The sequence below is a fragment of the Erythranthe guttata genome, chromosome 5, assembly GCF_056151865.1.
Source record: "Erythranthe guttata isolate IM_541 chromosome 5, IM_541, whole genome shotgun sequence".
Lineage (NCBI taxonomy): Eukaryota > Viridiplantae > Streptophyta > Magnoliopsida > Lamiales > Phrymaceae > Erythranthe > Erythranthe guttata.
In genome coordinates, this window is record NC_142537.1 from 13482384 (window position 1) to 13500458 (window position 18075).

At 37.8% G+C, this 18075-nt stretch overlaps 3 protein-coding genes across 3 annotated transcripts; 2 read left to right on the plus strand and 1 right to left on the minus strand.

Annotated features, from left to right (window-relative positions):
- Positions 1-10357: 10357 nt before the first annotated feature.
- On the minus strand, positions 10358-10966 carry LOC148770681 (uncharacterized). The gene has a single exon (XM_088817990.1). It carries the CDS (start codon positions 10964-10966, stop codon positions 10358-10360), a length of 609 nt encoding a protein of 202 aa, XP_088674116.1.
- Positions 10967-14522: 3556 nt separating this feature from the next.
- LOC105954508 (uncharacterized) lies at positions 14523-15083 on the plus strand. The gene has a single exon (XM_012978178.2). The coding sequence runs from the start codon at positions 14523-14525 to the stop codon at positions 15081-15083; it is 561 nt and encodes a 186-aa protein (XP_012833632.2).
- A 1065-nt stretch (positions 15084-16148) lies between these two features.
- Positions 16149-16637, plus strand: LOC105954486 (uncharacterized). Its single transcript, XM_012978158.2, has one exon. It carries the CDS (start codon positions 16149-16151, stop codon positions 16635-16637), a length of 489 nt encoding a protein of 162 aa, XP_012833612.2.
- The last annotated feature ends 1438 nt before the right edge of the window (positions 16638-18075 follow it).

Genomic DNA, 18075 nt, shown 5'->3' on the forward strand with positions numbered 1-18075 from the left:
GCTAGCACCCTCCCGCAGTTAGAACGAATAAATGACGAACGTGAAGACTGGACAGAAACAACGAAACACAACGCTAGAGAATTTCTCTGTGGAAATATATGTCCAATTTAAAAAAAAAAAAATAATAATGGAGATAATTTTTTTTTTTTTTTTGATGTATGAATCGAGAGAGAGAGGGGGAGAAGATATGAGAGGGGTCGCCGGCCATGGAGAAGAAGAGAGGCAGCAGCTAGATTTTAGGCCATGGAGAAGAAGAAGAAGAAAAAGATAGAGAAGATACACCACCGAGAGAGGGAGAAAATTCGGTTTGGTAGTCGCCGGCCATTGAGAAGAAGAGAAGCGGCGGCTAGGTTTTAGGCCATGGAGAAGAAGAAGAAGAAGAAGAAGATAGAAAAAGATAGAAAAGATGCACCACCGGGAGAGGAGGAGAAATCGGGTGGTGTTGATTGAAAAAGATAGAGAAAAAAAAATTAAAGAAAAAATATTAGAATACCACCACCGGGGGAGGGAGAAAATCGGGTGGTCACCGCCATGGAGAAGAAAGGCGGCTAGGTTAAAAAACCTGGTGCTCTGATACCATATAGAAAGAATAGAATTGGAGAGAAATAAAATACATGATATAATAGAAACCTCCATTATGTTATGGGTTGATTACATGTAATATATATAGAGAAATAATGCAAGGTAATAGAGTTTGACTAGGTAACTAAATCCTAACTAATCTAGGTAACCGAATCATACTAGAATCCTAATATCCTATAATATAATATTCTCTAACAGGAAGGAATGCCCAACTCGTTTAAAGCTTTTGGGGTCGATTGTAAGTTTAAATTTAGTAATTAATGTGGGTGTAGGGTTTATGGATGTATGTTACTGGGAGAAGATGAGTTTTGGTTTGAGCCGCGGCAGAAAGCAATAAAAGAAAGTTTTCAATTGAATTTTCGAGTTTTGAATTTTTGAGGGTTTAAACTAAAATTAAGAGTTTTCACTGAATTAGAGTTTAAATTATTTGGGGTTTTTAAATCGATTTAGGGTTTTAAACCAAAAAACAAAAACTGTCCCAATTTATATTATCCCTGATAATCAAACAAAACGGTTGACGTATTAAAATATCTTCAATAGAAAAGGATTGACAACTAGGATACAAATACAGTTGTATAAAATCAATCTTATCGATCTAACACACATCCATATCTATGATTATTTAATCAAATGTATGGTTGAAATCCATTAAATGTAAGAGATTATTTTGTAGACCCCCTCATTTCCAAATTATATAGAACTAACTACCAAGTGGATTACACTCTAGGTGAAACCCCCCTCATTTCGAAAATATTTTGACATACCCCCCTGGGCTACCCTGAAGTACCTATAATACCCTTCTAAAATCAGTTTTAACCCTAGTCACTCACGGTCTCTCTCTTCTTCTCCCAGATTCAAAATCCCGCCTCTACAAACCTCTCACCGGCGAAATTGCTTGCCGGAGCCATAACTCTCTCTCCGGTGGTCGGAATTCGATGGTTTAACTACCGTTGGATTCCTCTTGTCGAGCTCTTTCTTTTTGTGGTGATTTCATTCAGTTTCGAGCGCGGATCTGTTTCTCCAAATTTTTTTCATTCGAAGACGGTGGTCTTGCCGGAGCTTTATTTTGTGTTCCACCCGTCGAAATTTGACGGGTCATCCACCGTTGGATTCCTCTCGTCGGGATCTATATTTTGATGGTAATTTCGTTTATTTTTATCTTTTCAGATTTATCTCTATATTTTTTTGCATTTCCCAGCAATAACCTCTCTCTCTATCTCTCGATCTCTTAATAATGTTTGGTGATTTTTGAGTGTTTTGATGTTTTTATTCAAATTTGTTGATTTGCACTAAAGTAATTTCTTTTTGTTTTGATTTTGCAATCGCAGCTTAATGAAGGCCATTGATCCTTTCCTTGAATGTGTCAAATTTTTTTTTTTTAAGTTACATCAGATCTGTTCAACAGACTGTATACATAACTATACATTACTATAGTAACATGTAGTTACATGTAGTTATATATGCGTATATTTATGTATTTTCGTTTTGTATTTTATTGGTTCTGATGTGATTTGTAATAAAAATATTTAAATTTGTAAATTTTTGTTGGGGTTTTATGAATTTATTTTGTACAAGTCAGTATTCGTGTGTGTATACAATTGATCGACTAAAAATATGGGGAAAAAAAGAACATAACTATGAATTACTATAGGTAGTTACATGTAGTTATTTTCAGTACTGTAAACATATTGTTTTGAAAATTAAAAAAAAAAATAAAAAAAAAAATAAAAAAAATAAAAAAAAAATAATTTTTTTTATTTAAAATAAAAAAAAAAAAAAAAAAATATATATATATATATATATATATATATATATATATATATATATATATATATATATATATATATATATATATATATATATATATATATATATATTTAACAAACAGATTTATAAAAAAGAAAAAATAATAATAATAATAAATAAATCAGCGAAAATGATAAATGCAAGACCATAAATGTTGAATGCAGTTTGGCCGAAAATTGCACATAAGGGTAGTATAGTACTTTCGCGTCCTCAGAGGTATGTCAAAGAATGATTTGGGCTTGGGTTTATCCCTAGTTTATTTGGTGGCTAGGGGTATGTAAAATAACCCTTAAATGTAAATAACTAAATGTATGGTCCAACTCCACATTAAAATATATTTTTTTTTTTTTTGAGAAACATTAAAATATTTCAATTGGCACTGATTTGCGGAATACTCTCGTCACGAATGACGGTATTCCCTATCCAACGAAAATACCAGCAATAATTCCAATTAAAACTTAATAATGACGATAAGTTACACACACTGATTTTAAAGCCTATTGAAATCTTCACTATATATATATATATATATATATATATATATATATATATGATATGCCTAGTTGACCCAACCCAAATGGGCCTACAAATTATTTATCTACTGGGCCACGAGCCCAATATCGAAGACACTATCACCAAGGCCCAATCACCTTCAAGTAAGGTTTGGGCCCGACAATCTCAACTAAGCTATAAATAAATGTTTGAACTCATTCCTTAAGGTACGTCCTATTATCTGAGCAATACTATTAATTGTATTCTGGACTATTTCTATGATCAGCACGTCTGACTTGAGCGTCAGAGGGGTTTCCGCCGGATCAACCCCCGGCTTAGTTCATGTGTTCTATGATCGCAGGTACCTCAGGATCATCAAGTTGTCAAGCTACTGATTTGCTTTCTTAGTTCATTTTCTACACCACCCCAGGTGATCTAAATAATTAGCATCATCATTTTGGCGCCGTCTGTGGGAACGATGCAAACCAGATCACGTAGCCAACAAGATCCTTCTGAGGCGTCTGCTCGGAGAGAAAATGACACACCTAACGACCTCCCACCTCGTGGAGGCTCTGGCTTGCCACCTCCTCCACGTTCCATGGATCCGCCTCGCGAGGTTCAGGTGATCCCCCCTCGGGACCCACCACTCGCCGATCCACTACCCCCTGCTCCTCGAATGGTTAAAATAACCGAGGATGCGCTTCAACGCATGATAACAGAAGCTTCAACTCGCATTGCCATAGAGGTCGTGACCCAATATATCGCCACGATGGGAGCAAATGCTCCCAATGCGATACCAGCACTTGCTCCACATGTGGAGCCACCTATGGCACCACCGCCATCGACTCCCTGGGGGCTTACATCTGCCCCCAAAATATTTCGCTCGCCAAGGGTTATCGACTCCCTGGGGGCTTACATCTGCCCCCAAAATATTTCGCTCGCCAAGGGTTATCGACTCCCTGGGGGCTTACCTCTGCCGCCAAAATATCTCGCTCGCCAAGGGTTATCGATTCCCTAGGGGTATACAGTGCCCCCAAAACATTTCGCTCGCCAAGGGATATCGACTCCCTAGGGGCTTACATCTGCCCCCAAAATATTTCGTTCGCCAAGGGTTATCGACTCCCTGGGGGTTTATAGTGCCCCAAAATATTTTGCTCGCCATGGGTCATCGACTCTCTGGGGGCCTACTTCCGCCCCCCCTCGAACGGTTCAGATAACCGAAGAAGACCTTCAGCGTATGATCGCCGAAACTTCAACAATATCAACTTTTACTTGCTCCTCTAACGGTTCAGATAACCGACAAGGACCTTCAGCATACGACCGCGAAAGCTTCAACTCGTGTTGTTACTGAAGCAACGACACAACCGTGTGCATTCACCTCGGACCATAGGTCTCGAGCGCCTCATCCTACAGTGGGTGGTTAACCCATCCCAAGGTTGGGCATCACCCTTACCTTTCAACCCCAAGTGGGTTCACATCACATCGCACGAGACGAGTATAATCTTCCTACTCAAAAAATAGAACATCCCAAGGGGTGAACATCAACCACCAAAAAAAAAAAAAAAAGGGTAAAATCGCGCACGCGGAACCCCAGAAGAAGATGAAGAAAAAAGAAAAAAAAAAGAAGAGAAGAAAAAAGAAGAAGATGAAAAAACAGAAGAAGAAAGAAAAAGAAAAAAAAAAAAAGAAGATGAAAAAATAGAAGAAAAAAAAAGAAGATGAAAAAAGAGAAGAAGAAAGAAGAAGAAAAAAGAAGATAAAAAATACAAGAAGAAGAAGAAGAAAAAAGAGAGTAAAAGAAGAAGAATTAGAAGAAGAAAGAAAGAAGAAAGAAGAAGAAGAAGAAAAAAGATAGCCAAAAAAAAAAAAAAAAAAAAAGGAAGAGGCGCGCGTGCACAGCACGCGCGCTAACCTGCATGCGCTGACGTGCGCGCGCGTCAGCATGAAAAAAAAAGGGAAGAAGCGCGCGTGACCTACACGCGCTGACGCGCGCAGGAGAAAAAAAAAATAAAAAATAAATAAATAAATGAATAAATTATTAGAGCGCGCGCGCGCTTTCCCAAGGCGCCCTCGGACCGCGCGCTCCCATCAAATTGCGCGCAATTTTGACTACCCTCTACCAAATTGCGCGTAGATTTTGATTCGCTTCACCAAATCGCACGAGAATTTCAACGCGCTTCACCAAATTGCGCGAGCTCTCCAACGCACCTCCCCAATTCGCGCGCGCTCTCAAACGGATAAATAAAAAAAATTATTATTTCTCCGCACCACGCCAACAGTTATCGGTACACCACGACACCGATATAATCTCGACACGATCCGATATCATTTTCGACTAGACTCCCACATCGAATCGAGAGTGGGGGGCTTGCGAGACAAACCCACCGCGAGACAACTCCCACGAGGAGCAAACTCGCACGGTCATATAACCCGTTGCGAGGCAACTCTCACGAGGAGCCAACTCCCTCGGGTCTACGAAACCACAGCGAGATAACTCCCACGAGGAGACCACTCGCTCCGTCCTATAACCCGTTGCGAGGCAACTCCCACGAGGATCGAACTCCCTCGGGTCTCATACCCATAGCGGGACAACTCCCACAAGGAGATAACTCGCTCAGTCATATAACCCGTTGCGAGGCAACTCCCACGAGGAGTCAACTCCCTCGGGTCTACGAACCCACAACGAGATAACTCCTACGAGGAGACCACTCGCTCCATCCTACGACCCGCAGCGAGGAAACTCCCACGAGGAGCCAACTCGCTCGGTACTACGAACCCGCAGCGAGACAACTCCCATGAGGAGCCAACTCGCTTGATACTACAAATCCGTTGCAAGGCAACTCCCACGTGCAACCACCTCGCTCGATAATAAGACTCGCTGTGAAACAACTCCCACGAGGAGACAACTCGCTCAGAGCAACCTCAATCCGCACGCGCCTCAATCGCGCGTCATCCAATGCTCCTACAACTTCGCTGCAAGACAACTCTCTCGAAGAGACAACTCGCTCGCAATGCACTACATAATCGCAAGCTCAAGTTAGCACGATTACAACCCTAGAAACACGTAAAGATATTATGAGAATCTATATAGCCTGGCCAGCTTGATTACTCAAAATGTATCTACTTGTTTTCGATGGGTCCTTCATTAAAACGTGGCCACGGTCCAAACATACTTACGACCCACGAGGTCTAACAAGGGGCACGATCCCCATAAAAAAACTCTTGAGAGCCTGATCTCCTCCTTAAGTACATCACGCACAAGGCTATATGTAAACACATACAAGCAACGCGTCAAAACATTGACAATGTCGATAAATAACAACTCCCACGAGGAGAATACTAGCTCTCTGCTACTACATTATCGCGAAACAACTCCCACGAGGAGATAACTCGATCAACTCTATTACCCCACGACGAGACAACTCCCACGAGGAGATTACTTGATCCTTGCTACCACATTATCGCGAGACAACTCCCACGAGGAGATAACTCGATCAACTATATTACCCCGCCACGAGACAACTCCCACGAGGAGATAATTCGCTACTACATCGTCGCGCCAACGCGCATTCACGCCCCTCTGACACACGCTCCAACGCGTTTTCGCACACCATCGACCACTACAATTTTCACTCTCGACACGATCTGTCACCCATTTCAACATGGCCCCCACATCGACTCGAGAGTGGGGGGCTTAATGATATGCCTAGTTGACCCAACCCAATGGGCCTACAAATTATTTACCTACTGGGCCACGACCCCAATATCGAAGACTACTATCACCGAGGCCCAATCACCTTCAAGTAAGGTTTGGACCCGACAATCTCAACTAAGCTATAAATAAAGGTTTGAACTCATTCCTTAAGGTACGTCCTATTATCTGAGCAATACTATTAATTGTATTCTCTGGACTATTTCTATGATCAGCACGTCTGACTTGAGCGTCGGAGGGGTTTCCGTCGGATCAACCCCCGGCTTAGTTCATATGTTCTATGATCGCAGGTACCTCAGGATCATCAAGTTGTCAAGCTACTGATCTGCTTTGCTCTCCCAGTTCATTTTCTACACCACCCTAGGTGATCTAAATAATTAGCATCATCAATATATATTCAGCTTAATCTCACATTGCACCATTGAAATATACCATTTTGACGATTTGCACCTTCCAACAAATTAATAATACTTTGCATCAAAACACAGTATATTATGCATAATGCACCCCACGTGAGTTTTTAAAGCTCATAAAGATCATTTAATATTTTTGGTGGTATATATTTTTTATCACAAAAAAATATTTTACGAAAAAAAATCCTTCAACTATTTCGTTATCAAGTTATTTGAAAATCATATTTTCTTCCAAATATTTCTACCTAATATTTCCACCAATTACAATAAAAGATTTATCAATCGAATAATTTAGTGATAAAAAGTTCATTGATTTTATGTTGAAGAAAATATTTTTTTTTTCAATTATTCGATGTGATTTTTATTTTTTTGCACTTTCTGCACTCGAAATTAGGTTAGAGGCTGAATAAAATAAATATTTAATTTGTTATTTTGCAACCCTAAAAAAAATCAGTAAAAAATGAATTATCCTCTATTAATCAATGAAGGGTGCATTGTGAATGATTTATTGTGTTTTGAGGGTGCAAAGTGTTATTATTGTTTTTCAAGGGTGCATAGTGTCAAAATGTTCCATTTCAAGGGTGCAAAGTGGGATTAAGCTTATATATTGCTCAATGTTATTAGAGTAAGTGGCCAACAAGTCAACTTGTGGCTATGGTCTTTGACTCCACCGGTAACCTTTTCCTCACTGACACCCGTCGCCGAGGCACTAGTGTCTGGACATCAAACACCTATACCGTAGCTGAGGCACCACCGTATGCACATCAAACACCTCCACCGCTGCCTAGGAGTTTGGAGATCAAAACAACTCTACCTCCGACGAGGCACCGTAGTCTAAACATCAAACACCTTCCATCGCCATAGTTGAATCAACCCTCCACTCACAACCTAACAACTTCCTCAGCTACGTACGGCCTCAACCAACACATCGCGTGGTTTCCTTATTAATAATAGGGGTTTTAGTGCATAAGTCCCTAACCAACCATTATATTATTTTGGGTTTAGGGGCTATATATTTTTCGCCAATAAGCTCATCCCTTTAATTGTATATGACAAAATTACCAACAACCGTTTACACTCAATTTTTAATTGTAACCCAAAGTTAATTAATTTTGACCACAAAAATCCAATTTCGACTTTTTTTATTTTCAAAAAATATTCTCTGCCGCCGGTTTTCGGCGTTTACTTTTTCAATTTTTTTTTTCTGGTCTGTTTTTTCCGCCGCCGGATTTCGGCGTTGACTTTTTTAGTGGTTTTTTCTTTTTTTTTTTTTACGGTTGCCGCTAAACATTGACAGTAATTGTGCTGTCATTAACGGTAATTATACTATCACTAACAATACATTAACGTAATTGTACTGCCGTTGACAAGTCAGCGTAGTCATTGAAAATAAAAGAACTGTAAACACAATAATATTACTGTCCACCACATCAATATTATTATTTTTTTTAGGTCGTTTTGTTTTGTTTGAGTTATTCACGGAGTAAAGTAATAATATTACTGCCTATTATTGTAATATTACTTTAAACACAACAATATTACTATGGTTGAAAGTAATATTACTGTTGTTATAGTAACATTAATGTCACTCACAGAATATTAATTCTTTTGGTTTTTTATTATGTTTACATTTGTTGAACGGTCAACATATTAATATTACTCTATTACACAATAATAATGAGTTTTGTTGTGTTAATATTACTATGCTAGAGATTAATATAGCAATATTACTGTGTTAAACTGTAGTATAGTTAATTTTACTGTGTTTAATAGTAATATAGTTAATATTACTGTCAATCACAACAATATTGTTGTTTAAACGGGGGGGCGGGGGGAATCGAAAAAGTCAACGCCGGAAACCGGTGGCGGAAAAATCAGAAAGAAAAAAAATAGTCTGCGTCGGGGACTGGCGGTCAAAAGACATGATATGGACCATGTGTGAATTTTTTTGTAAAAGAGTTTATTGTCTGGACTTCTTTATGGATAAATGCTCATTGATGGACTTATGGATAAGGGCTATTTGATAAACACCCTTCATACCATTTTGACTTCTTAATAAATCCAATTTTAATAGTTGATATTCCCATAAGTCCAATCAATAAAAAATACTGTATATGTCCCAATTAACTATTCCAAGAAATTAAATAAATAAATTATGTTCATAAATTCAAATCTTGCTCCGAATCTACAGCCAAATTTCCTCCAAAAATTATGGCCCCAAATCACGATCCAGGATTTATGCCCCCAATAATGCTCCCAAATCAACTCGAAAAATCTCAATTTTTACTTCTTATTTATTTTCGATTTTTTCTTAAGAACAGTGTGATTTGTATTTTTTTTTAAGTTTATTTTCATTTTTTTAATTTCGATTTTTTATTTTTTATACTTTTGTTTTTTAATGTTAAATTAAAAAAAACGTTTTTAACAAATTAAAAATGTAAATATAAACTTACCAAAAACCACTACGTGATTATATTATTCCGTTAAGAAAATCCACTATAAACTTATCGAAAATTATTATGTAATTAACAAAAACCACTCTGTAATTAAAAAAAACCTGTCTGTAATTAATGAAAACCACTATGTAATTAACGAAAAACACTATGTGAGTAACGAATTTCATTACGAAAAATTCACTATAAACTTATCAATTAACCAAAACCACTTTGTAATTACTGAAAACCACTCAGCAATTAACGAAAACCACTATGCAATTAACAAATTCCATTACGAAAATCAACTACTACTATAAAAAATCACTACATGTCTTTGTGACACCACCAACCATGAATCTTCCTTCAACCGCTTCCATATATATATATATATATATATATATATATATATATATATATATATATATATATATATATATATATATATATATATATATATATATATATATATAGAAATTCAATTTGACATTTATTCTCTCGATTTATACAATTTGTGTGCGATTTATATGTTCGTTACGGTTCAAGCAATTTTTTTTGTTGAGGAAAAAAAAATAACTTTATTTAGGCATACCTTGCCAAATTTGAAGGAAGGATATAACCTTCGTTACAAGAGTCACCATAATTTTTAGCTATAAGATGAGCTAAAATTATTGGAGATAATTAATATTATATGATACATTTCACTAACAGCTTAAGCTTTTGGTTGTGATGGTCATTTAACATGGTATCAGAGCCAGGCCAAATGAAAGGTCCTGAGTTCGAATCCCACTGCCACCCATTTAAAAATATTTCAAGTGCAAGACTTTAAATGTAATTCGCCTGCACTTGAGGCGGCGTATTGGAGATATTAATATTAAATGATACATTTCACTAACAGCTTAAGCTTTTGGTTGTGATGGTCATTCAACAAAAATATTTCCCGAACGTTTAACAAAATCAAAGGCACAACTTTCAAAAAATTTAGCCACACACCAGCAATCTTCGACATAAGCGCCAAACGAGCATGATTGAGCATCCTCTCCTCGAAGAGCTTCGACAACTTTGAGGCAATCTCCTTGCAGAATAATTGATGGCCAACTTTCCTCTTTGGCTCTAGTCAATGCGAAGAGTGCAGCGTGAGCTTCACAGTCGACTGCCCTTGGTCGGCCTCTAAAGCTTCTACCTGCCCAAAAAATACAGTCACCTCGCCAATCTCGAGCTATCACAGACACCGAATAATGGTCTGTTCCAGCTGGAAGAGCTGCATCAAAATTCAGAATTATTCCTTCTCGAGGCGGTTTCCACTCCGTTGGAAGAGCGCGTTGTTGTATGGGAGTACGTGGAAGTTGTGCTTGTTGATACAAATTGAGAAAAGTCAGACCCCAGCTAATAAACTCGTCCGTTGCCATCCCTTGCTGTCCATGCATCTCTCGATTTCTTGACTCCCAAGCTTTCCACACTACGACGACCGCCAAGAGAAAGGAATCCTCTGTTAACCGTTGCTGCCATTGAGTTATCCAATCCCACATAGACACTGGCTTTGGCTGCCCTATAATGCCAAAAGGGTGTGACTTCCATATTTTTTTCATTCCTCGACAACGGAGAAAGACGTGCATAGGTGTCTCCCACTCTCTCCCACAATGGTTGCACATTGGAGATGTGGCAATCTTTCTTATAAACAACTCGGCTTGTGTGGGGAGTATATCAGAACAGGCCCTCCAAAGAAACATACCAATTTTCGGGGAGAGTGCCAAATTCCATATGTTCTTCCATCATCTTCTTGATAATCCACTCGACGATTCATTCGCTAGACCCCTATTAGCATGATAGCCGTGTGTTGTTGCTAGGGCGAGGTGCTAACACGACTTCACCATAAATTTTCCGTCCTTCGTGTAGTGCCAAATCCATTTGTTCGCCATATGAACTTCCAAGCAAATTTTTAATGATTCACAAATTATCATATTTTTTATGTTAAAAGTTTAAATTTACCTTTTTGGAATAAACAAATATACAATTAGTCTTAAATATCTTCTATAATAGAATTCTTATCAATTTCATTCATCATGTTCTAATTTTTTTAATATTATACATTGACCCCAGATTTAAACAAATATATCACATTGACCCCATTTTAATAATTTTTTTAAAAAATATTTTTTTTTTCAAAAAATATTTTTTTTCTGAATTGTTTTTGGGCCAGATTCAAGCGTTGATTTTTTTTTAGTTTTTTTTTCTTGAAAACATTTTTTTTTCTGAATTTTTTTTTCTAGACGGTCAACCACTGTTGACCGTTGGTCTCCGGCATTGATTTTTTTTTCGATTTTTTTTCTTAGAAAAAGGTATTTTAATTAATATTACTGTCTTGGCTGCTAAATTGCTGTCTCAGACAGTAATATTACTGTTTAGGACAGTAATATAAAGAATATTATTTTCCCGAACAGTAATATTATGAATATTACTGTCCCAAACAGTAGTATTATTGCATGAGACAATAATATTACGGTCGGAGACAGTACTATTACAATCGAACAGATCAAAAATGCAGGCCAAGACGATAAAATTAATTAATACAGTAATATTATTGTCTCAGACAGTTAATTACTGTTGGAGACAGTAATTTAGCAGTCAAGACAGTAATTTTAATTAAAATACTTTTTTAAGAAAAAAAAATTCAAAAACAAAAGGAAAAAGTCAATTAACATTTAAATTACTGTCTCCGACAGTTAAATAACTGCTGGAGACAGTAATTTAGCAGCCAAGACAGTAGTATTAATTAAAACATTTTTTTAAGAAAAAAAGTCAATTAACAGTTAAGTTACTGTCACCGACAGTTAAATAATTGTTCGAGACAGTAATTTAGCAACAAATACAATAATGTTAATTAAAATATTTAAAAAAAAAAGTCAATTAACTGTTAAATTACTGTTTCCGACAGTTAAATAACTGCTGGAGACAGTAATTTAGCAGTCAAGACAATAATATTAATTAAACTATTTTTGAAGGAAAAAAAAAAGTCAATTAACAGTTATATTACTGTCTCTGACAGTTAAATAACTGCTGGAGACAGTAATTTAGCAGCCAAGAAAGTAATATTAATTAAAAAAAAAAAATTTAAGAAAAAAAAAAAAAAAAAAAAGTCAACGGCGCCTGACCGGCGGTCTCCACTGCTCGTGCACTCGAGTTCTTTGAATAAACGGTCAAAGATAAAATGTTTAATCTTTGCATAATTGGAAGTCAATATGATTGAGTCCAACATTCGTAATTTGGAATTATGAATGAGAATAAGAAAAGGAAAGAATTAGGCGAACATCTTAATGAACTTTCTAAATTGGGAAGTTTCCAAATTTAGAAGGTCTACTGAATTAGGGTTTTCAATTTTAGAAATTGAAAATCGAGAATTGGCATTTCTAATGACTAGGACGTTTCAATGATTCCGAAAATATAATTGTTATAATTTTCCAATCAATGAGTTGTGAGAAACGAGCGAAGAAAGACTAACGAACTAAAGTTGTTGGGCCCGGTCCAACTTAAGCCCGTTAGTTTTTTTATACAAGACACTATAAATATAAGATTTATAGGTCTTGCACACACACAAGTCATAACACAAACCCTAGCCGCTCACTCCTCTCACTCCTCACGTCCGCCGCCAACCGCCGTCACCGCCGTTGCCGAAATTCGGCGCCCACGCCCCGTTTAGTTCTTCGGTAGTATTTCCTTTTATTATTCTTCCGTTTTATTCTGACTTTTCCGTGTCTAGTGCCACATATCATTTGAATTCGGTATACGAGGTGAAATTCGAGAGGCGGAAGAGAAATGAGTCGATCTGCTGAAACACCGCCATCAATCCGCCGACGCACGCGCTCTCACGCGCCGCCCGAAGTCAGCGCGTGAACCTTACGCGCCACCGCTGATCCGCGCGTCCGCCTCCCTTGCTTCGCCGCTGCTTCTCCCAACTGCACGAATTGGTTTCCGTGACAGTTTGCAACAATCCGAAAGTTCGTCTCATGCTTCGAGAGTTAATTTTTGGATCTGTTATAAATTAGATTTTAATTTAATTAGATTAAATTAAACGTTAATATTCGCAGTATAATTTTACTTGAATGATTATGTGAAATTGTTTATGTATGAATTCGTGATTTACTGCGAGCGAATTAATTATATGCATGTTGTAATTTAAATTTCGCTGGAAGCATCAAGGTACGCGATTAATTGTTATTATCGAGTATGTGTTTATAAGATTAACTTGTTTTTCATATAAAATTTTTATTTTCCGCGACGTCTTATGCGCGCCCTTGCGCAAAACGATCTGTGTACACGTGCCTGATTCCCAACAAATATAAGTCGATATAAAGTCAGATATTTCTTTCAAACAATAAACAAAAACTTTTGTTAAGAAAGATTATGCAACGGAATGTAAATGACACAAGTTTTTAAATCATTATCCACAAGTAAATAACTTGTGGATGAAGCCTTTACAGGCTAAACCAGTATTCAAAAGAATACGATTGAGAAGCCAAGCTCTTCTCTTCTAGGAAGAAAACACAAGATGATTTCTTCGTAGACTAATTCCTAATAACTAGTACAAAAGCACTTAATGATATACTAGGAATACAGATTAGTATTCAATAGGATTGAATACAAAACAGACTGAATTCTGCAATGAGAAATCTATAAAGAATACAAGGTATTGTAGATGATGTTCCAACACTCTCTGCTATGCGCTCTTGATTCTCGTCAAAAATTAGTACAAATGAACTTGGATCTTCTCCTATTTATAGAGTTGAGGAATATTATGCCCTGCCCATAAACAACCCACTAAGAGAAGATATAGAATTTGTGGGATAGTCTTACACAATAATATTAGATATTTTTATTTTTTTATTCAATTTTTTTTTTGGAAACAACCAACAATAATCTCGATTTGGTTTCCCCCTTCATTTTATTGATCTTATCATGTTGTATGTCTCTTCGGTCTCTTACTCTTTTCTTTTTAATGGTTCGCAGTTTGGAATTATTTCCCCATCCCGGGGTCTTCGGCAAGGAGATCCCCTATCTCCATTTTTGTTTATTTTGTGTGCAGAAGTTATGATCTCGATGATTCAGACGGCGGTTTCTCGTGGCCAACCTCATGGAGTCCGTATTGCACCACAGGCGCCTGACATCACTAATCTTTGCTTCGCCGATGATACCCTTCTGTTCTGTCGCGCCGAACCAGGAGATGCGTACACCGTAAAAAATATTTTAGACCTATACGCTCGCATCTCAGGACAAGAAATCAACTTGGCCAAAACGAATATGTGCTACAGCCCTCATACTTGCGAAACTACCAAAGGTCATACCAGGGGAATTTTAGGCTTCAAGGAATTGGAGAGACATGATACATACTTGGTGATGCCGACATCACTAGGAAAATCTCGTAAGGAGATATTCCAATTTCTTCGGGATAGATTATGGGGTCGCCTCAAGGGTTGGGGCGCTCGACAACTTTCAAAGGCGGGAAAAGAAATCATGATCAAGTCGGTTTTACAAGCAATTCCCTCTTATATTATGAGTTGCTTTGTATTACCTGAAGGATTAATTCGGAACTTGGAGTCGTTGATTAGGCAGTTTTGGTGGGGAAGGGCTGGATCGAAGGGAATGAACTAGGTATCTTGGCAGAGACTTTGCAAGCCAAAAGCAATCGGGGGTATGGGTTTTAGGGATTTGAGGCTATTCAATTTGGCGCTTCTCGCCAAACAAATGTGGCGGTTTACTACCCAACCAGATCTTCTTATCTCACGGGTAATGAAAGCGAGATACTTCCCGTCGGGCGATCTTCTTCAAGCACAAATTGGGAATCGACCAAGCGCAACCTAGATAAGTATTCTTAAGGCCCGACCTTTGGTTTTATTGGGAATGCGCAAGAGAATTGGTAATGGGAAAACGACGGCGATTTTGGGAGAGCCGTGGTTAATGGAGGACGGGAACCTCAACGTCTTTACTCGACGCTCAATGCAATCTGCATTTCCAAATCTAGTGGTGGATCTTATAAATCAAGACTCGAATAGTTGGAATGTTGACCTCATCGACCAATATTTTTGGCCAGTGGATCAAGATAGGATTCTTCACGTCCCTATTGGTAGTGGATTGATCGAGGATAGTTGGGTGTGGCATTACTCGGCTAATGGGAACTTTACGGTCCGCTCGTGCTATCTCAATGCTCTCAATAGAAGGTTGGAGCCAAGGGCTTCGCAGCGACGAGCGGGTGGCGATGGAAGCGGGGAAGTGGCAGAGGACTGGAAGATGGTTTGGAAGTTGAAGCTCCCCCCAAAAATTAAAAACTTCGCATGGCGCGCTTGTGCAGAAATTACGCCAACGGGTGCTGAGTTATTTCGGCGAAGAATTACTCCGACCCCTGAGTGGGCGAGGTGTGGAAGCCGAATAGAGACAATGGTGCATACAACATATGAGTGTAGTGGAATGTCCCGAATTTGGCAGCCCCCCCATTTAATCTCCTACCTTTCTCTCGTTTGGAGTCCTTTTGGGACTGGATTAAATTTATTCGGCGGAACTTGGACGACCATTTATTCCATTTGGCGATTGTTATTGCATGGAAGAGCTGGCAGCTACGTAACAACCATTTGCATGGGCATGACGACATCCATGTTACGGAGTTGCTGAGCTGGTGCGAGAATCTGTTGTCCCTGTTCCAAATGCACCATCTGCACCATAATGGCGGGCCCCGCCCCTCTCTTTCTCTACTTGGACTGTCCCACCAATGGCAGCATCAAAATCAATTTTGATGCAGCTCTACCTCCTGGTAAGCCGTTTTATGCGTGTGCTACGGTGGCGAGGAATCAGGATCGTCAATGTCTTGGTTGGGCTATTCGCCACTTTCCGGGGAAGCCAACACCCACTGATTGTGAAGCCCACGCAGCTCTAGTATCCATGGTCTGGGCTCGGAGACAAGAATGGGACAATATCATTTTGGAGGGAGATAAACTCACAGTCATAAACTTTCTCAAGAACAAAGAGAACACTTCAGCTTCGTTTGGCGCATTCATCGAAGAATGTATTTCGATTTCTTCTTCGTTTTCTAGTTGCATCTTTTCTTTTATTAATCGTAAGGGCAATGCTTTAGCTCACTCTTTTGCCACGAACCTTAGTTATTCATGTAATGAGGGTATTTACATTCCCTCAGACTTAGGGCATTCAGCCTAATTTATTTATCACTTTTTCCTCAAAGAAAAAAAAAGTAATATTACTGTTTGAGTTAGTAATATTGCCGGCCAAGATATAATATTATTGTGTTAACAATAATTTTACTATCATGAGACGGTAATATTGCAGACCAAGACAATAATATTAGTGTGTTAACAACAATATAATTATTTGAGACAATAATATTGCAGGCCAAAGCAATAATATTAATGTGTTAACAACAATATTATTGTCTGAGATAGTAATATTGCAGGGCAAACAATAATATTAGTGTGTTAACAAGTAACAACAATATTCATAATTCAGAGAGCAATCTTACAATCGAATAAAATAATATTACTGTGTTCAGAATAATATTATTGTGTTAACAGTAATATTATTTTATGGCTATCGATAAGTCATGGAAAAAAAAGAAGTCAACGGCGACGACCTAATAAAAGTTTCAGGGAAAAAATAAAATCAACGTCGGTGAGGGGAGGTCAATGGTGGCGACCGGCTGGAAAAAAGGTTTTTTCTAAAAAAAGAAAAAGTGAAAAAAAAAAATCAATGCTAGTGACTAGCGGTCAACAGTAGCAATGACCGACCGGAAAAGAAATTTTCCGATTTTTTTTATTAATAAAAAAGTCAAATTGGAGACCGGTGGTGACGGTCAACATTTAGTTGAGAGTCAAAATTGATTAATTAGTGAAATTGGAGCTAAATTAAGGTTTAAATCATGAAAGTTTGGTGAATTAGGATTTCAAAGAGTTAGGCGTAATTTTGATATATATAAGAGAGTTTTCCTTCCTTGCATATATAAGTGTTGATGAGTGAATATATTTGGAAGACAAAAAAATTGAATGTCCCGTTTTTAAATAAGTTCTCTTGTCATGGGGTGCTTTTGCAATTCACCCAAAAATACAGAGGGGTACATATAATTTTATAGTGTAGATATGCACATAATTATACATAAGGGAAAATTAGCAAGAACTCCACATCTAGGAAATATAGTTAAGGAAAATCCCCCTTAAAAAAGTAATTAGAGAAAACCCCCTTAGCTAATACTCTACTTTGCCTATTAAGTTCCAGAGACGACAATTTCCATTGATGGTTTCCTTCGCAATGAGCATCAACAAGAATCAAGGTCAAACACTTTCCCACGTTGATTTGTATCTACCCAGGCCTGTATTCAACCACGGTCAGTTGTACGTTGCACTCTCGAGAGTAAAGAGTAAATCTGGCATAAAGATTCTAATCAAGTCCGAATCCGGTGGATTGTCGAGTTCTACTAGCAACGTGGTGTGTAAAGAAGTATTTCAGCGTATATGAAGGTATAGATCATGCATGCCATCGACTATTTATCTTATTATAACTATATTATGTCTTATTAATGTGTGCATGTGCTCTTTCTGTTTAGATATATTTGCACGTGATTTTTTATTTCTAGCATATTCGCTAC